Source organism: Erithacus rubecula (genome assembly GCF_903797595.1).
Source record: "Erithacus rubecula genome assembly, chromosome: 6".
Lineage (NCBI taxonomy): Eukaryota > Metazoa > Chordata > Aves > Passeriformes > Muscicapidae > Erithacus > Erithacus rubecula.
The window spans coordinates 43,961,639-43,982,708 of record NC_136688.1 but is presented as its reverse complement, the minus strand read 5'-3'; the positions used below and the strand labels follow the sequence as shown (position 1 = coordinate 43,982,708).

The 21,070-nt window shown below is 39.3% G+C and overlaps 1 protein-coding gene across 5 annotated transcripts in view; it reads left to right on the top strand.

Moving 5' to 3' along the window:
- FOXN3 (forkhead box N3) overlaps positions 1 to 21,070 on the top strand; it is a 206,014-nt gene that overhangs the window by 126,542 nt on the left and 58,402 nt on the right. For all 5 annotated transcript variants that reach the window (XM_079308130.1, XM_079308127.1, XM_079308128.1 and 2 more), the window contains one exon: positions 5,671 to 5,735. In XM_079308130.1, the coding sequence (XP_079164256.1) occupies positions 5,671 to 5,735 (65 nt within the window). The remainder of the gene's footprint in view (positions 1 to 5,670; positions 5,736 to 21,070) is intronic.

The following is a 21,070-nucleotide window of genomic DNA, read 5'->3' as shown; positions in this document are numbered from 1 at the left end:
TGAGTGGATTTCATGAGCAACTTCTCTTTAGTCTTTAATGAAATTTAGATGTAATCCCTTTGGCAGTTGTGTCATATAGAAAACTCGCTTAGAGTTCGCAAGGGATCAGAATTTTATTGTTCACTTGAAAATGTGTTAGACACCCTAGAGAAACCAGGAAAGACTCCATCTAGGAGCTTAAAGTCTCAGTCTCACATGTTGCAGTAAGTTAGAGATACCAAGAGACAGTAAAAGAGGGAATTGCAGAGAAAAGAGAAGCATTGCCAGAATATTAGATTAGTAGTCATAAATTAAAAATCTGTATTGTGAATTCATAAATCTCTTTAACAGTAATGTTTTGTCAGTTACGGAAAATTCGAGAAGATGGAGTAATGGGTTTGTATATTTAAAATCTCTAAAGTATTAATCAGTTTTCATTGAAGTCAGGAAATACCTTATCACCAGACTTCAAGATTTTTTTTAATGTGTTGTCATTGGCTCAGGTTAGTAGAGAGCTTTTTGCTTTGCTTGGAGAGGAAACTTGCTTGTTTTGTTGCTGGGTGATGGCTAGTTCTGATATTAACTGCCAGCAAGCTGCTGGCAAGAATTAGACTTTTTCTTTTCCTCATTAGCAAAACACAGGTATTACAGGTCCAGCAGTATATGAATACTTCTGTATTATTCAAAAGATTAATAACAGTGATCAATTAGTTAAAGCAACTATAGTTTTATACCCAGGTGGAGAGAATTAGACTCTCTTTGCAGTACAGTGGTGTTATTCACCCCCATGCAGTAATGGATTAAAATTGAAGCTTTCACAACAGTGGAAGAATATGAGATCTCTGGTGCAAGCAGTGAAGAGCTGACAAGTGTTACAAGAGTCACCAAAATGCTGTGTCTTGTGTTCACTCTACAAGTTCATGGCAGTGTGGTTTGGACCAACTGAACTCCTCCTGTGCCATTCAAGAGCCACTCTGCAAACCACATTTGTTCAGCCCAGGAGCCAAGGCTGTTCACCACTGCAGCTGGAAACATTTCCCATGCCTTACACAGGGTGATCGGTATAAGGAAGTACTATTCATCTTCCAGCATCAAGGAGTGCTGTATTCCCACAAAAACATACTTAACCTTTCTTCCTCAGTTACAGCAGCATCCTAAGTATACTTCTCAAGTAATGGTGAAAACCAAAGTCTTCCATCTCAGTTGGACAACTATTTATGTAACTTATAGTAGCAGTCTGCACCCTGCTGGCATCGGGAGCTGAATGTGCTCGTCAAGAGCATCATTCCCTGCTGCCTCTAGATACAGGGTTTAATGAGCTCCATCCAGATAAGGCATCTACAGCTATTATCAGCAACTTCAATATATGACTGTGATTTAGTTGCTTCTCAGAAACTCTTGGAGGTGGTTTTCTCTGTCTGCAAGATGCTTCATTGGTTCCTCTTTGACAAAGTTATTTATTGCTTCTAGGTTTAGTGTTCTTGATGTTTCCTTTAGTTCACTCTTTGTCAGAGGTGTTGGGGAGACTAGGCAGAGTAGCATTTTGCACTGTGGGTGGTTGGTAATGGAATACTTACAGCATGGGTACAGCATTGCCTTCTTTCCCTTCACCTGGCAGTGGCAGCTTCTGTTTCCAGAAATATTCAATTATGTAGCTGTCCTCAGAGCTGGTATTGCCCTCCTGCCCTGTAGTTCCGGCTCACCTGAAACCCAGGATGTATTTTGGCATCACCCATGCCCCTGCAGCTAATTCCATTTCCTCTTGGCCACAGTGGGCTAAGGTGTGTGTATGTGGAGCAGTTTCCCTTCCTCTCCACTGAGCTGTCCTTCACTGGACTAGTGTTAGCTTCAGAGGGCTTTGAAATGTGTGTCCAGAGGCTGGTGTTGGCTTCTGTGTTTGCTTTCCCCTCTTTCTGTGTCTTCCTGCTTTACCATCACTCTGTGGACATATTTGGTAACATTCAGTTACCATTTGGTAACATTCAGTAACAGTCATTGGCCTGTATTTATTGTTAGCTTCTGTGTTTTCATAATCCCTTAATTGTGGTGTGTAGTCTCACACAATTGAATTTGCTTTGAATTTTTAGTTGTTTGGGTTTTTTAAATCTATTAATCAAGCCTCTCTGACAAAGAGGCCTATGAGAGCTTTTGGCATAGTTGTGAAATACTGCAACTGTGCAAGAGAATTCTTACTCTGTCTTTTTTTAGTGCTTGGCTTTAAGACTGCAGTCTCCTTGCTCTAATGGGAATTCCAGAAGACAAAGGAATTATGTTTCCTTTTTTTACGTTTCTTGAAGCAAATGCACTTTTTGAAGATTTTAATAAATGTCTGCCATATATTTTGATATAAATAATTAATTATGGGGATCACACACATTATTGCTTCTGTATGCCCTGGGAGCTCCTGGTTGGGTTGGCCAGCTGCCATGAACCCTCACTGGCTGGACAGTCTTCATATTGGCCTGGTTTCCAGCAGAAACAGTATTCAAATCAACACGTTCCTGTAGAATGTTTTAGATTTCAGCAAAGCAACATTTTCCTATGGAAAAGCCTTTCCTCAGAAAAATCCCTGCAGTCAAGAAGCTTCCCATGCTTGGGGCCCAGTAGCACAACAGAGTTTCCTACTGTCTTCAGAAAAAGAATAGTTTATTACTTGCCTGAGTCCCACTTGCCATTAAAAACTGCTAGCACATCCATGGAAAAGGTGAGCTTTGATCAGAGGTGGCTCTCAATTCCTCAGGAGTTAAACACCATCCTCCATCAGGTCTCTCAGATACAGGTTCAGCAGGCTGTGAATACTTCATTTGCTCCCTGTGGTGGTGCACAGATGCCACAGTGCCAATGATTGTGCTTTGGAGAGGGGTGGATCATGCACTGATGGATGCCTCTGAGCTTGTACCCCTGGATCCTGTTTTATGCATTTCCTACAAGTAGCTGTTGCAGCATGGATAGCCTGTTGGCTGAGGGTATGCTTCAAACAGTAATATTTTCTGAAAATCAAACCAATGGTCCTTGGCAGATAACTGTTGATGTTTCTTGTGTTGTCTAATTTATAAACTGTACGAATTGTTCTTTCAAGATGTTTGCTTGACATCTCAGCTTACTGTGGTTGATCAAGGTCCATCTTCCATCCACCTCCACAAAGTGCCCTGTGCTCATCTGCTTCTCAGAGGTAGACCAGTCCAAAGCAAAAATGCAATAGGCCCCAAATTTCTTCATAGTGAGATAAGACTTCAAACTGCTTACTGCTTTTCTTCCAAGAGATATTACTTTAGTCAGTGTGATTAGTTGGTTGGGAAAAAATTCTTCCATCAATAATGCTAATGGCATAAATATTAATTTTGTATCAGGTATCGATTACAAAAGAAAATCATAGACCCAGATTTTGCATTTTTATTTTGCATAAATGGTAACTATGCTGTTATTTCTGTAGGACAAACAGCCATTCTTCTCTTGTAGCTTACAATCTGTACTGAAGAAGCAACTTGTTTGAAAAAATGCCTGAGATGGACCAAATGTTTTGGGTTTTTATTGATGGTCTTTAGAAGACTGAACTTCTTCAAATGGTTTCTTAATCTGGAACAGAGAGGAAGCAGCTTTAGAACACTTTAAAGTGAGAGATAGTTCAAGTCTGTAATTTTTCAACTTAAAATATATAATAATAATTAATACCCTCTGAGACTTCACGTACAGAAGTTTGGGAACAGAAAAAAAAAAAATTACCCAATGCAGATAAGACATAGGTAAACTTCTGCAAAGCCCTGCAAACACAAAAGTTTGTTGTTTGAAAGGCTTGACAGTCGCTGCAGTACATTATTTACATGCTTTAATTCTTTAGCTTCCTACCCTGGAAAGACACAGTTAATTTTCTCAGTTCATGTGCATTTGTGCTGAATCAGATGGAGATTTTTATGAGAGCCCTGGGCCTTTTTTCAACTTGGAAAGGAAGATAAATCACTATGGCTTTGTTTCTCTAGTGGAGACATTTTGTCTATTCAAATATATATGCATTCCTCACTCCTTTCATTAACCCTCTACCACCCACTTATGACAGCCTAGTGAGTGAATTTCTTTTGCAGGGTGATTTCAGAATTTCACTCTTTTTTTTTTCTCTTGGGCCTCTGAAAGGTCTATAGTTGCTGTACAGTGATTTCTGATTGGTGAATCTCTACAGTATCAAGACCATGGTATGGCTTTCCCTTTGTAGCCTGATGGGTCCTGTTCCAGACATTATGCGGACTCTGCTACACGGTAACTTTTGTTACAGGAGTGGATGCTGCAGGAGTGTGAATGCCCACAACAGCTCTTGACCTCCCTGTGAGTTGAGGAGCTGCACTGAAGAGCAGGTGCTTACTATAAGAAATGCAAACAATTGGTTACATTAAGCACTATGAAGTGAGCGTGTGTTCAGACAAGTGTGTGCCCTGTGATCTCCAGCACTTAGAATGTAGACCTACTTAACTTCTTTTTGGTCATTTTGTTTTTTTTCTCTCTCTGTCAATTCCCCTTTTTGTTCAGGAGTGGAGTATTGTAGGCTTTTATTACTCAGGTAATTGGTTTGGATTTATGTACAATCCTTATTTTAACACGGTAAATTTTTTATGTATTGGCACAAGACTATACAGAATAATTGTGGAAGAAGTGATTTTCTTCTATACGGCATTTGAACAGAACTTTGGTAATGCTGTCAATGTAATAGACAGCATCTGTTGTCATTTTGTTGCATTTTGCGTTGCAATTGTCAACTCAAGAGGAGATAAAAGGTGCAGAGTAGCAGCTTGGCCGCCCCCTGCTGCGGCAGGGCAGGAGCAGGGTCCCCTTGTCGCGGTCCTGTCGTTGCACAGGTGTGGCTCCAGGGCAGCTGCTGCTGGATTCCTCACAGCCTCCCCCTCCTCTCCCGCCAGCCCCACAGGCTGTCGGAGCAGGTGCTCCACGCTCACCAGCCCACAGCACTGTGGGGCTGCTCCAAGGCGTCAAAGGAAACAAGGTCTCCATGATCCTACTGGTGCTCCCCCCTGTTCCCCCTCCTGTGCTTGAGAAGTTGGTGCCCTCAGCCGCGCTGGTGATGGGGGTGGCGTGTTGGAGCCATGGCCGTGGGCAGGGGGCGAAGCAGAGGAGGGGCTGGCGTGTCCGAGCTCAGGGCAGGCAGGGACACCTGCCAGGCACCCGGTGGCCCCCATGGCCACTGCCCTGGCAGGGGCCGTGGTCACCGTGCACAGGCTGGGATCTGTCAGTGCTGGGGCGCCGAGGGGGCTCCATGGTGAGGCTCTGTCCTGGCAGACGTGTGACCTGGGCAGCGTGCTGTCACAGTGAGAGCCATAACACATTGCGGTTTTTAGCAGGTGTCTCTGGAAAAGGACATCTATTTTCTGTATGAGAATTCAGTAAATAATTTCTACATTGATCTGATGTCTTTTATTATTTATTCAAAATTGCTTTTTTCTCTCTTCCTCCAAGAGAGTGTGGGTGTGTGCTCTGCTGAGGGAAGTTTTTCCTCATGTAGAAAATGTCAATCTTGAATCAAATTAACCTATTTTTAACATGCAATTTTAGACCCTTGCTTATATGCAAAAGTATAATGATGTTACATTAGCCTTAAGAACAATACAGAATTCATGCAAATGTTAACTTATAATTGCAACTTATAATGCAAATGTGAATTTCTTTACACTTGTTTCTTATTCCCTTTAGCACATCAGGTCCACCTATTTGGCCAGGAAGCACCTTTTTCAAGAGAAATGGAGCCCTTCTACAAGGTAGGTGATAGATACTACATCTTGGTGTAACTGTTCTACTTGAGAAATAACTTCTGCAAATTGCACAGCTTTTTTTATACTCACCCAGCAAGAAATAACCAAATTTTTTTTTTGTTTCCTTTACCCTTTCTCCTTTATTGTGCATCAGGTGCCTTGAAAATGACGGTTTACCACATACAGTGAGTGTAGTCTGTGAAAGTTGCTGCTTTTGTTCTTTCCTCAGATCATTAAATTGCTTGCTGTAATATATGGTGAAGGGTGGCTTTTTGGTTTTTTCCATTTGTGTGGATAAAGAGTGCCCAGAAGGAAATGTTCCAGGAGCACACCGCTTTTAGCTCTGTGGATGAAACAAGGTTGTTCTTTGAGAGAGATCTTTTTCTTTGCTCCTTAATTGTGCTGATAGCAAAAGGTACCAGAAGGTAGGTAGCCATTATGTAGTGGGGAGAAAATGTGTCAGAGTGTCTCAAGAAAGCTACCATGTTTGATAGTGCTCATATTCATAGAACAGTATTAAATATCAAATTTCCATTGTATTAACAATATATACAGAAGTTATATGACTGCAGTTTTGATAGCTGAAAATTTTCAGTCTGCTGTACCAGACTTGTAAAAATAGTTTTTCACTGCTGTGTCTGTTCATATTTCTGCCATTGAGTACATCACTCTTAAAGGGGTGTGTTGGGAACACAGAAGGCTGTGTCCCTAGACTGTGAGTGTTTCTCTGTGGTGCACAGTAACTTTCTCCATTGAGGATTGGTTTATGGTCTTTGCAAGGATTTATCATGAATTGTCTCAGTTTTCTGTTCATTCTCCTGGTGCTGAGATTTCTCTGGTCTTTCTTCTGACAGAAAGTGCTATATAATGTTCTCAGGAACATTTGTCCAAATCACCTGCAATGGAGCTTTACTCATTATGAGACACACAAGCAAATAATTCATTGTCAAGCAGTATTACCTTCTACACACCAAAGTAATCCAGCATTTGAGGTTTACCTGAGAATATTTTTCAAGTTAATTCCTTGCACATATCTAAGAATTTGCATAACTGTTTAATATCTATGCTGAGATTTATTAAAGTGAATTTTTAATACATTAAAACATTCAGATTATTTCTTAGCACTAGGAGATGATATAAATTGTAGAGTTTAGCTGCTTTTGCCTTTAGTCTGATCAGATAGATCTACTATCTTTACAGTCCTTCCTAATGAGAAGAACTCAATTTTAATATTTTTTTGGTAAGAAAAAAGAACTGTCGTGAAATAGCTTTATTTGTTTCACTTTTTCAGTAATTCTGATTTTAAATGGATATCTGCACATATGTAGTCTTTGTAATCTGAGTTGATTAAATGTAAACTTGCTCTGTCAAGTCTGTATGGCAGAAATGTTTTACCTTTTCTTAAGATACAAGATCTCAGGAATTAATAACAGCTGGTTTTGTAGTCTTCCCTATCTCAGTTGTTGCTTAAAGGCTTTTCACGACAAAGAATACACTGTTCCCTACCCTTTTCTCTCTGCCCTCTTCTGCCTTCAGTATTGGGGTGGAAAATCTAAAAGCCCAAAACTTTCAATATCTTAAAGAAATAGAGAAAAGAGATGACTGCCTTTTCAAGCAACTGACAAAGCCTAACAGACCTTTAACTGAACTGGCATTGCCATTTCAAGTGGAAAACAGTCAATTTGGACTGTAATATGCATGATACAACTGAGGTTGGAAGGATGAGAGAATATGAAGAAAAACCTCATTAAAGTAATCTTCTAACACTTCCTGGTTATAATTTTAAAGCAAGAAGATAAATCAATGAAGCCTTCCTTTCTGTCTTTGGATTTTCCCCTACAATAAGCTCTTTAATATGTAGGCTTTAGCAGGTTGCACAGAAACAGCACATCCAGCACTTTGCTGCTTCTGAGTGTTTTTTTCCAGGTGACCTGTGTAGAGAAATGGTAGCAGTGCAGGGAGGTGTGAGAGGAGGTGTGGATGTTTGTCAGTACCTACATTACCCAACCATCTGAAGGCTTTTTCCAGTTTTTATAATAAGCTTAATGCAAGCAGGAGAATGAAAAATTGAATCAATTTTTGGTTTTAAGTTATAGTGCTGCATTTTGATTGGCAAAAGTTGAGGTAATGAAGGGATTTAAAACTATTTTTACTTGATAATTGTTCTACTAAATTTGAAAAGAATGTTCACTGTGTTATAGACAATAATACAGAGTAATTCTGTAATTATAGTAAATGTGATATGCATGTGCACTTGTCACACCTCATTTCTTCTGAGTTGTTAAGAAAAATGTTCTTTTTCTGGTCTGAGGAATGAAGAGAAAAAAATCCACAATGTAAGTAGTGCTTTCTTTAGCCAAGAAGACTTGTAGATGCCCTGGTTTCCATTCATTTTGTGTCAGAACTATTTGGCAAAATAATCTTAACCATTTAAAAGAGTTTAACATATTTCTTCTGAGAAAGTGTCTGAGAAAACAGTTATCTGCATACCTCAAAGTACCAAAGGAAGAGAAAGGGAGGCTAAAATTCATGTTAGGTATTTTCTGTCCTTAATATTTGTGACATGAGCAGGATTAATTCTCTGTCACTTTCTGGCTTTGTATTTTTTGAAGAATTTTGAAATATATTTACACCATTCTCTTTTTGCCTATGATTTTATTAGATATGAGATGGCTGCCTTGGGTTTTTTTGGTCAGGATCATAGTACTGTTGTTCTTAGCATTAATTCTCTTACCAATACTCTGTATTAAGTCACCTGCCGAGGTGATTTTCAAAGTCCTGAACTCCTGCTGGTGGTGGTTGCTCCCTATATCCTTGTGCTGCTTGGTCTTCCTGAGAAGTCCCATGCAGACCTTAATTTAGATAGGACCTTCAGTCTTACCAGACTCTGCTGTCTTCTCTCAAAATTTACCATGGAAATTGCTGTGTTCTAGCCTTCAGGATTTCCATATAAAACAGGTTTTTGCTCTTGCTGCTTTTCTTTTTCTGTTTGGCTTTTTGCTTTTTTTGGGGTATTTTTTTGCAGCTTGTTATTGTACATATTGTGTGTTAGTTTCAAATCATGGCTTACTGTTTTTTTAACCTGCTGTGTGGAGAGTCTTTGTTCCCACTGTTTTTTCTGTTCTGATCTGTCATAACACATTCTTTTTTATATAATAAAATATGTGTGAGGAAAAAGTCCTTATGGTGAAAGATATCTAGACATATTCTAAACTCTTCAGGAACTCATACTGGGGTAAATAGTGGGGCCATAGTGACATTAACTTAAAGACCTTAAAACTAATATATAGTGTTCTGAAAAGAGCAGTTTCATTGCCTGTGTCCTGATCTTGGGTTTTAAGCTCGAGTTACAGACTTGAGCATGCAGTTGCTCACAAATCAGTGGTAATAATAAAACAATTTTGCTGTTAATATATCTGACATTCTTCTTGAATAAACAAAAAATATATATTCAAATTACCTTTTAGCAGCAGTCGTATGAGTGGCTGAGTGCCACCTTGTAAGATGTAACTGGACTGCAGAGGGGTTTGGCTTGTTTTCTTAAAGATGTAACTTCCCTTTTGAGAGAAGGAAACCAGAAACAATAAAGTTACTACTCTTTTTGAATCTTATTTGCCCTCACACTTTAATAAATTAAATGCAACATATTTCATTGCCTTTTCGTATCAAATCTGTTCTGTCTTGATTTGTCTTCATTGTCTGGAGAGGGAAAGTGAACCTGGATCATCCAGTCTCTATTAATGTTGAAAAAAAATGGAGATGGGCCTCCTCATTGGGACCTGATGGTCCAGTGGTGCCTGGCCTACTGTGAGTAGAGCCATGATCATTGCCAAGTTGTCTGCTTTCTGGTGTGAGCAAGGTCCTTCACTTCCTCTTCTGACAGTCAGCACAGTTTAAATCTGCTGCCTGTGGATGTTACATCAAAGATATTAACTCTTTCTTCAGAGATCCTGCCAACCTGGATTCACACCTGTGAACTGGATTGCAGCAGCCAGTGAACTGAATTCAGGTACCATGGCTTGCCTTGGAAGGAAATGAGGATAGAAAGAAAGATTGGAGAAATACATCCCCTTAAGAATGCAGAAGGGGGGCAGTGAGGAGTTGCACATGGCCTCTGGTCCCTCTTGGCCTGAGAAAGGAGAGATTTCCCTCCCCAGATCTCATGGTCTGCTTAGTTCTCTCTCTACCAGCAGCTGCAGAGGATAGGCATCCTCATGCTCCAGAACAGCAAGCGATAGGATACTTACCTGGAATGACTTGTCTTCTTGTCTGGGAAAGCACTGTATGAGAGAGACACTTGAAGCAGCCATGTCCAAGCTGCCTTGGTCCAGCTGCCACAGCTGTAGCTGCCACTCCCTGTGAGAAGCTGTGATGGGAAAGAGTTGGAAGACACTGTCTTCACAGGGCCAGGTATCACCAAAACCAGTGTGAGATGAAGACTCCACAGTTTGCTGCAGGGTAGAAACTCTTGGCACTGCTACTCCATTGACCCTTAATGCCCTCAGTCCAGGTTGCTGGTTTTTCATTTTATTGTGCTGACATCTGACACCTGGCCATGGTGTGAGACTTCAAGGAAGGACCAAAGCACATGGATCACTTTATTCGTAGTTGAGAATGGGGAGTTATTTGAGCTAGAAAATTGCATTCCTAATAAGAAAGTTTATTTTATAAGGAAGTTTATCTTATATGAACTTTGGACAGACCAGAAATGAGATGTCCTACGTAGAAAGATGAGGAACCAGTTTGTTTTGAACATGTGCATACAATTGTACAGAGATCTTTTTCTTCTCTAATAAGCTTGAGAATCCTTGAAATGTCCAAACAATCCATTTAATCTCTTTCCCATTAAGTATTTGTAAGAAATGAGAGAGGAGATTTGGGACTTGATCTTTCCAAGCACAAGCTATTAGTAGAAGCAGTTGCTGAGAAATAAACCAGCAGGGAAGGAGGCAAAAAGGAGGGCATTTGTTGCTTATTTCCCTTGAAAATGCTAAATTAGAAACTTTTCACTCTTATAAATGAAGACATCCAGCTTATGTTTTTATGTCAATAGTGGCATTAAGATAAGAATGTAACAACAGCAGGGGCCTGGTTTCTTTGGACAAATATTATCCACACCAGCTACTCAGCCTTTACTCTGGAGAAGCTGAGAGGAGTTGTTTTTTTTTTTTTTTTTCCTTTCAAGAGTAAAGCCTTTCAAGAAGTAGCTTGACAACAAAATCACTAAGAGAAGATGCCTGTGTGTGTGCAGCCACATGTATTTTCTGTCTAATTATGGGAAAATCTGGAATGTTTTTGTCAACACCACAAACAAATACCCAGGAGCGCTTGTAAGCACAATGGGCTTCTTTCTCCTGGTGGAAATTCAGTTTGTCTGCTCTTTCCACTGGGCAAAGAGAACAGGTGCAAGTGCTGGGCATGCAGGGGAGAGGTACAGCCCATCCTGGAAACACAAGGAGTCTGTACCTTCTGGTGCTGGCAGGGCTGAGGAGAAGGGGGAACAGGCGAGAGCTGAAAGACAAGAAACTTCAGCAAATCTCCTGTGTGTTTAACCTTCAGAATTGCGTGTCACACCTCAAAAGAAAACTGACCTTGGAGAGAAATGCTCTCACTTCTTTTACTGCCTAGAGGTGCAAACAAAAAGAACGTGACATAGTAGCGAATGTGTTACAGATAATTTAATATTACATAATACTTAAATGTCATGGTGACCATAAGAAAAAGGCCAAAAGCAATACAAAATAATCCATCTATAGGATGGATTTGGTAGATTTAGGTGCTGTGATCTATAACAGAGTCTTGGGCAAAACTCTAAGGTCCAAATCCAACTAAATTTCTTAATGCATATTTGGGCTTCTCCTGCTCCCAAGAATCTAAATATGTTTTCTTGCTTTGGGGTTATAACTTTTTGATTTTGTGCTCTGTGAGATGAGGATAATAATGGTGCTTTTTACTACCCAGAGCTGTCAATCTACAGAATATTGTCTCTGCATTATATTCTGATGCTCTACTAATGGAAGAACTTTAAACAGGGCAAACATAGCTATAAAAAGCAACAGAACTGTCCGTTAGCTTTTGCAGGGAAGTGAATTTTGGCTTTTGGTTTGTTTTTTTTTCCCCCCAGCTGAACTCTTTGCTCTGAGAGATATACTTGGAAAATGACTGTTCTGTGTAGAGACCTGGGGTGGCTGAATATCTAGTTCCAATGTAGTTACTTTCATCAGCAGAGCCTTAAACCTTTTGACTTCATCATGTTTTCTCTTCAAATTTTGCTTATCTGAGCTGCCATTCCATTGTCCTTGAAACAATAGCGACAGTCATGCTCTGTTTGCTGGTGACATAACTGAATTAACACCAAAGGTACTATCTCTCCTTGTTAAAATAAATCACTTTTCATTCACATGGCATAATTATTTAAATCAACTTTTTTTTTTTTCTTTTTTTTTTTCTTTTTTTTTTTTTTCCCCACACACGTGAAGGATACCTGACAATCTCTTCAGGAGTTTCTTTTCAGGAAGATGATTTACATGGTGCTTCCGTAGAGACTGAATATTTGAATAATTTATTTATTATTAGCATTCAGTGTGTTTGCAGTGGTATTATTGAAGAAGTAAAATTAAGTCAGAGGGGTTGTGCAGTGTGTCCCTAAGGGAGTAATTTGAACAGCAGAGCTCTCCTTTGTTTGGGAAAGTGGGTAAACTCCTAGTGGGGCTGCTGGGGTCCTGAGGGTGCTGGTAAGGGCTCCTGTTTGTGAGAGGATTTTGTAATGGCCTTAGCACTGTACAGTCAATAAAAAATCCCAGTAAGTGACTGAATTGTGCAGTGATTCATACAGGAATGGTTGGTTTGGGGTGACATTTTTAGCTCTGCATTCTGTGTAGTGTGTGTGTGTGTAGCTGTGCAGTTTGTATGTAATTTTTTTATTAATATTTTTCTAGTTTAGTGTGTAAAATATGGCAAAAGCTGTTATTTCTTATGTACCTGAAGTGTGATCCTACTAACATTGATGTTAGAGCCATTAGTATGGAAATGGGACCTCTAGCTGTTTATTCCCTGTGACCAAAAGGTCTGAGCTACCTTTGGTCTCTGAAGTTGAAAAGGAAGAAAACAGAACTCTGTCAGATAGGTCTCAGTAATGGCAGATCACATTGCAGAGTACACAAGGATAAGTTGAATTCCTAATGTGTTTAAATTCAGTAACATACATTTCATGTCTGCATGGGTGTCTTTACTATCTTTACAGATAACTCTGCTTATTTTGTAACAGTCCTGTGTAGCGACTTTTGAAATTATTACGTGTGAGTGACTCAAGATGAGGTTTACTGACTTTGTTTATTTCCCTTGACAACTGGAGAGTGTGGATGAGTGCTGCAAGGCAAGTCCTACCACAGGTTTAACCTTGGCCAGAGGTTCTGGGCACAGGTCGTACTCACCTGTTCTGCCTTCAGTCAACTGCTGTGTAAGTGGTGGCAGTAAAGCAGCACTTTGCAGAACACACCAGAGAGAGAAGTAACTGCTGCAAGTTCCTTCAGTTACTGGCCTGGCTGCCTCAGTAGCTGCTGTGGTGTAGGAGGTTCCCCCCAAAGCTACAGGTACTGGTTTTCCAAGGATGCTGCTAAATGGCTTCAGATCTGTTCTTAGTTTATTTTCAAGTTGGTCCTGCAGCTGATGTGGCTATGACTTTGCAATCTGAACACTAGAATCTACTTCCTTTATATTGAAATAGCTGATCTTAGCTTTTTAAAGAAAAATATTTTCTGTGACTGACCCTTTAGTAGGCAACAGGACAGGTGCTTTTGTCTAGAGACATGTTCCAATATTCCTCCCACAAACACACATATGGGATTGACTTACAAATGGAAAACTGACTGTGATGCTCTTGGGTTTCAGTTGGGTGAAGAAAGATGGAGACTAGATAGAGCAAAAGAAATGACAAGTTCCTGTTTAGTGACTTATTCCTTTACTAGAATTGCTGAACATCCTCCAGTGTTTTCCTTTCCATGCCAGGAGTTGCAGTCTGCTCAGAGAGTGAGGGCTGTTTGCCTGTTGTGATTGGTTATATCCAGGATTACTGGGTACCTGGTGGCACAGTTAGAGCATCTCTTAGGGGCTGTCATGTAGCAGGGAAGTGTACTGGCTGTGATCACTGCAGATATGGAGACAAATCTGGCAGCAGCTGTGTCAAACCTTTCCCCAAGTGAAGTTTTGGGCTAGGCTACTTCTGCCTAGGCTAGGCTTAGAGCAATAAATTTCAGTGGCCTGTGACAGGAATAAAGCATACCACCAGTTAGATCCCATTTTACAGGAGGTGTTCTCTGAAAAAGTCACAGTTAAAAATTGGTGGTGAAATTTGTATAGTGTCTTGGAAAATGGTAGAGTATGGAAAGATTTATTTTCTGTAACTGTGAAATTATTGTGACTATTGCCATCAAAATCTCTGGGCTGATGAGCTGGAGCATATGCTCCATGCTGAGAGCCTGTGAATGTTTGGCATTCCTAAAATGTGAAGGTGGCTGATATTAGAAGCAATCTTGGCTTTCATAATTCTAGAGTCTGAGAGCACAGCTACAAGAGAGGCATATGCCTGTGCTTTACATGGAGATTACTAAAATAAGAATATTATTGCAGTTGTGTTGCTATGAGCAGTTTTGGTGATGTGCAGATTGCTGTGAGCAAGGGAACACTGTTGTCAAATTGGGCTGTTCCTTGACTGTGTCATATTTCTTGAGCCAGACCTATATTAAGAAATTAAAACAGAAAATCTAAGAATTTTTAAGATGCTCTCTTGCTATGACCTGCTTGTGTGATAGGCAGTCACCTGTTTTTGGATCCCTGGGGAAGCCAAACCTTCCTAACCAGTAAAAAGAGGAAAATTACAGAACATGGTGATGTGGATATGGATGGTGATCAAGTCTAAGCAATGTTTGTGTCCTGTGAGTTTTCTTGTATGCTGTCTGTGTTAATGATGGTCATGGTCAACATTGGCAGCAATTTTTCCCCTCTAACATGCTAGAAGTTTCTTCCTGTTGGTCCAAGCAGATCTCTGTTCTGCTGGTAAGTTCTTGGTTCTATACAAAGCGTTTCTTAAACATCAGAAAAAAGGCAAATTGACAGAAACAAAATATTACTAGGAGAGCTTAATTTTGCTTGAAATGTTAAGAGAAGTAGAATCTATCTTAAATTGATTGGGTGGTCAGTGCCTTATTTAAGCTAAATGTGAAAAAATCCATTGGTTTCAGATACTGGAATAAATCTTGCCACTGGAAATTCTTGAGCTGTCCACTTGAGAGTATGCAGTCTGGGATGGCACAGTTTGTTCTTACAACTATGAATTTATAATTTGATTTTCCTGAAATTGATAACAGACTAGAAAGTGAATTGGGACTGCAAGAGGAGAGGAGGCAGGATTTTTTTTCTTTTTCAGGCCAAGTACAGTATGTTCAGAAACCCAAAAAACCAAAGCCAGGGCATCTTTTGGGGTAAGTAGTGCTTTACACTACAGGTTTCAAACTACTAGAGTACAGCTCCCAACACAGTAGACTGTGAACACAGTCTATATACAGATTGTACACAGCACTTCTTCCTTGCATCGTTTGTAAAAGAAAGTGAAGTTGGATTTTGACAAACTTCTACAAAACAGTCCTCTCTAGTCAGCAGGGTGGGATAAACTGATTTTCTTACAGCTGTAAGAGTCTGTATGACTTTTAGACTATAGAATAATTTATCCTCTCTTGAATGCATTTAATACTGATCACAAGTTAGCATAGAAAATGCAACTTTTCTTTAAATTGTGTTAGGAGAATCTCTGTCAACTTGGAAATAGGAATATAGGGTCTTCAGCTTCATATACAGGTTATTTGTTTAGTTTCCTTTTTTTTCAGGTCAGAATGTCATATTGTTTGGAATTGTATACAATAAAAATAATAAATTCCATTTCTCTCTGACAGTATTTATTTCTGTGTCTAGCCTGTCATTTTGCTCTCTAGTGCACAAGAAGAATAAAATGAAATTGGAATTAAATTTTTTTATGCAGTGATGGGAAACTCCAGTCCTGATTTTTACATACACTCATATTTTGAATCAAGATATTAACAACACTTCCTGTATATCTTGCATTTTTATATTTCAACATCCATGCTTTGCATCTTTTAAACAAAATTTATTTATTTGTGTGAATGCATACATTGTTTTTTGTTATAATAAAATAGAAAATGCTGCTTTGGGAACCAGAAGTTGAGTTTCAACACTCAGTTTCTGATATTAATACATTAAGTAACTTGTTTCTCCTGAGAAACAAGAGCAATACATTATTTTTCTTGGAGATGAAAAAATGGCTAAGGCCAGACTCACTTGATCAGCTGTGTGTGTACAAATACTTCTGTGCCTGTATGTATATTTCAATGCATTTAAATATCAATATAGGTAGTTACCTAATGAATTTAATATGTACAGAGAAGTACACAATTATGTAGAAAACTTTCCCTTTTTGTACTAAAGATTTGGTGCATCTGCCCCATTCTGATTGTTGTAAATGAGTGATATAGCTGCTTAAAGAAACATCATCAAAGGTATTAACATGAATTTGTGAAAATACGACTTTACAGAGCTGGATGGCAGGTTCACTCCATTAACCTACCTCACAGATTAAAAAGCAAACAAAGGAGGATCAAATTAGAAGCAGCTTAGAATGATTTAGATGGAAGGCAGGAATGCCAAAGGGAGTAAGGGTGCAAAGGATACTGATGCAAAGATAAAGGTGCAAAGGGGCTTGGCAACCTTTAATCATTGATTGTGTACTTCACTATGAGCAAAGTGATTCATTAGGGTTCACTACAACTATAACAATGGCTTAACTGTAGGTTTAGGTTAGTAACATTCAAACCATAATCAAGTCACACACATAGAGGTAAAATGAAAGGTACACCTTATTCTGTGTGTGCAGAGGTGCCTTTCAAAGATTCCTCTCAGGTTCAGAGAAATACATCAGATCCCTTTGAGTCTCCCAACAGGCAAGGACTGAACCTTGAGGAGCACTGACATGTCTTTAGAGGGTGACTTTCAGCCTAGCCCTCATCATCCATAATGGTGGTTCAAGTATCTCGGGCTTAAGTTTGCAAGCTCTAGAAACTTTTTTTTCTCTTTATTATTTTGTGTTTCTGCCAGTTCTTCCTTTCAGTCCCCTGGAGCAAAAATGAAGTTGTTACCCTCATGATTTTTCCTCCCCACTCCCCTTCAACAGTTGAAGTTTTGATTATTACAGTTGACATTGCTAATGCCTGAGGCAGTTTAGAGTTAAATAAACAAGGCCTATTATAAAATTGTTTTTGTTTTTTTAAAAAATTTCTTAATCTTACATGACCATGAATTTGTGTTGACATTATGTCCATAACAACTTACTCTATTACCAAAGATAGGTTTCTCTGTGTCTTAGCTAGCAGACACCTTATTTGCTGCATTAAGTCTCTATAGGGAGCTCAAGGTATACTTCTGTATCTGTCTCTTGCAAATTTTGCTGATGAGAGTGTTATTTTATTTAGGGTTTTTTAAAATAATAATATCATAATTTGCCTTGGTCACTGAAAAACCACAAGCTAGATCTGCATTTTCAAATTTCTTGTAGAAATGAGTTAGTGGCTTAAAAACATAAATTATCAAATACTGACCAAGACACATTATTGATTACAAAATTGAAGAATTTCATATATTTATTTATTTTATTGCATTGTAGTCAATCTGTGAGGTGTTCTGGCTATTTGATTTTGCTTTTTGGCTTTTCAAGATAGTTCCTTTTACTGTGTCTGTAACTTAGCTGCTTTAAATGGTTTACATGGTCTTGCACAAATACAGCTCTTTTTGCTGTTCTTGTGCAAATGAAGCTGCTGTACTATTTGTGAAAAGATGAGGCTTTAAACATGTGAATTGTTGTCTGAGTTAAGCCTTTGAAGGACTGATACAGAATACAGCACTGACACTTGTTCTTAGTACTTTGGACAGCATTAATCACTGACAAGGCAGCCTATGTACGACACGGGTGCTCAGCAGACAGTTTCATACAGAAGGGCACTTCTACTCAAATTGATTCTCAAAATACCCAGCAAACCCTTTAATTTCCCCATACCATCTGTTGAACAGCTTAATGCTTGGAAGCAGAAATGAGACAGGGCAAAACTGGATGGGGATGGAACTGAGTGCACACACAGTACTGCAAGGTCACGACTCCCTGGCTTTTCGGTTCAGTCACGATGGGGCTAGCAGGGCTCCAATTACTTCTGAAGGACAGGATCCAAATTTACTGGAAGATTTCTGAAATGAATCCTTCTGAAATTTTGTTCCTAGGATCAGCAGTTACTCTTTTGCCAGAGGTGCAAGTGCATATAGGTCCATGGCATGATGATTTATTTTGTAAACATTCCATGATTTGGCTGCTATCTTTAGAGATGCCCCTCTGTCTACAGGAGATGTTTTTCTTGAAGAGTGAAACACATTAAGCTCTTCCAGGTAGCTCTTTATTGCTGCTCTTCGAAGGATGGCCAGCAAAGATTATAAAACAAATGCTCCTGAGTTTCTCACTGATATTTTGCTTTCTCTGTGATTAACTGGAACAAGAAATCCTTTTATTTACCAGAGAAGGAAAATGAAATATAGAGGTCCAGAATGAGACTTGGTAGTGCACAAGACCACTGAAAGCTGTTCAGCAATCTACAGATTGAGTAAAACAGCTTAAGAGGATACTAGTGAACTACTAGTCTACTAAAGGCATCTCTCATTTTTTTCCTCAGGGGTTTATTTTTGGGAGTTTTGGAGGGATGGTTTTTAGGTGGGCTTTTTGTAGTTCATCTGAACAAATATTGATGTAGGCAGTACTTTGAGTGGAATAATAATCTTTTCCACTGAAAATTAAGTTAAAATAATAATAGGGAAAAAAGTCTAACTTAGAAACAGATCTTCATAGTAACATAAAAACAGTTTACAGTTCCTCTGGATGTGTTGTTCAGCTGGTAACCCTGTTAAGCTGAATTTCTTTTCCATATAATGTCCTATGGGACTGTACTCTGTAAGCCTGACAGGAGGAGGGACGGCTTTATAGACACAAGACAATATGCAAAGAATCTTAAAATTGCTTTTTCGAACAGCCCATAACTTGCAGTTCAGGCCACACCCAAGCATTATAGCTCCTGGTTAAGGGTCCTGAGAGGGGAGTGGAGCTTCAGCAGTGCTGCCTGTCACCTTGGAAAACTTGGGGTTGAAACAACTAGCTCTGGTTTCTTTTTGAATTCTGAACTCATGTGAGCACCTATGTCTGTAAATGTGTAACCCTTCCACCAGTGCTTTTCACATGTTTTTATTATACATTTATTACTTCACAAGTAACTTGATGAAGATCGAATTGTTGTCATTGGAAGATATGAAGGGTTTGAATCATTTACTGTGGCTGCTATGGTTGGCATTGTGAGCCTCCACTTTTATGTATGTGCTGGTTAAAACAGCCATCTACACTGCTTTTAGGGACTTCCTGATGTGCTCAAGTGCAGTATCCTGCAGACTTGAGGCATTGTCGTATTTCAGGTATGTCTTTCAACCTCAGCTCGCCTGGGTTCTTCGTTTAGGTTGTTTCTCCAGTATTAATTAGCAAAAAAATCAGGAAGGGAGATGCTGTTGACTTCACATAGGAAGCCTGCAAGCTGAAGCCTGTGCTTCCTCCCTGCAGGCATGGCATTTGGTCATTCAGAAGCAAAAAAAAGCCTGTATCATAAGTACCTTCAGGCATGCAGACCGCATGCAAAATAATAAACAAGAGTTTCCTGCTGACCTTGCTCACTTGCCTTTGGCCAGGAGACTGCCTGCTTGGGGAAGTCAGCCCCTGGGGAAGGTGGTGATCCTCAGCTGGCTGATGCCAGGAGGCCCCTTTGAGGGGCAGAGTAAGTAAAAGGAAACTGTCTGTCACTTTGATCCCACAGTTCCTATGACAGCTACTGTTTTGAAGAGAGGCAATTTAAAAAGTAACTGGAGACCTGTGAAAGGAGAAACGAGCTGATGAGGGCTAGTTGGAGTAAGCCATGTCTTCAGAAATGAATCTGAGACACCTTTCTGAGAATTCAGATGTACTTTTTCTTCTGTTCTTGGATTCCCTGTACTGGCTGGCAGGGAACAGTTTTACATCAAGTGCTAAGTTTCTTAAATGACTGAAGATTTAGCTAATTCTCATGAATAAAGAGCAAATGCTAAAGTTTGTGAGGATTTCAACATGCTGTTCTTGTTATATCAACACAAAGATTCATCCCAGCTTTCACTGCACTGCTTTGTGATGGTGGTTTCACAAGTCATAATTCTTCTACACTTGCTGAACCCTGCCAGGCTGCTGTTCTGCCATAATGCATTCTACCAACAAAGCTGACTGTCAGTTACGTTAATTGGCTATTGGTAGTGATTTGTCTCCTACCAGTCAAATATAGGCTGGAAAAAAATAAGCTTAAATCTTTCCATGCAATTTTAATTCAGCTCTCCTGTTATGTGTACTTTAGGATACAGATCCTCTTATTATATAATTGCTTAACCTGTAGGTTGTTTTTTTTCCATTAGTCTTTTGCTTTATTCAGTGCATTAACTGTGGAAATGGTGATTTGGAGGACTACTTCAATCTACTGAAATGCAGCATTTTCTCACTTTTAAGTGCATCATCTTTTGGTGGGTGGACTTGGTCTGGGGCTTTTTGGTTCTGCTACCTTCATGACTTTCATTTAGATTTGTTACTTGTTTATGAAAGAAATTCCACACCCAATTCTATCACACTTCTGCATCCTGCTTGTCAGTTGTTTGAGATGGAATGAGGTCATATCTCATGAGTACATTATCTGAGGTGCTCAAAAATAATAAAAATGGAACTCTCAAGCGCCCATTCTGAAAGTTCAAATCTACTCTAATTGTACTGAGGTATTCATTTAACAAAAAAGAATTCTTAGTTGTTTAGTTGGATGTTGTTCCCTTTGCTCATGCAAGAGTAATTATTGAGTATTACATTCACTAAAATTGAAGCTTTGGGTCAGTTATCAAGGAAAACCGTTTCCTTTTTTTAGGACTTCATAAGCTTGTTACTGTAATAGAAATACATGATTCCTAAGTTTATTCAGGCAGGGCTTTTCTGTAATTGGTATGGCACATGACAGAAAATCAGAATGAGAGACCTTGGCCCTGTGATACACAGTGTCTAATTTAACATGTCTAAACGGGACCCCTTCAATTATTTTTGTTTAATATTCAAAAACTATGAGTTGTTTTCAAGAATGATAAATTACTTGGATTTTGATAATAACTCAGCCACATAGAGCACCTCTCACTCTCTA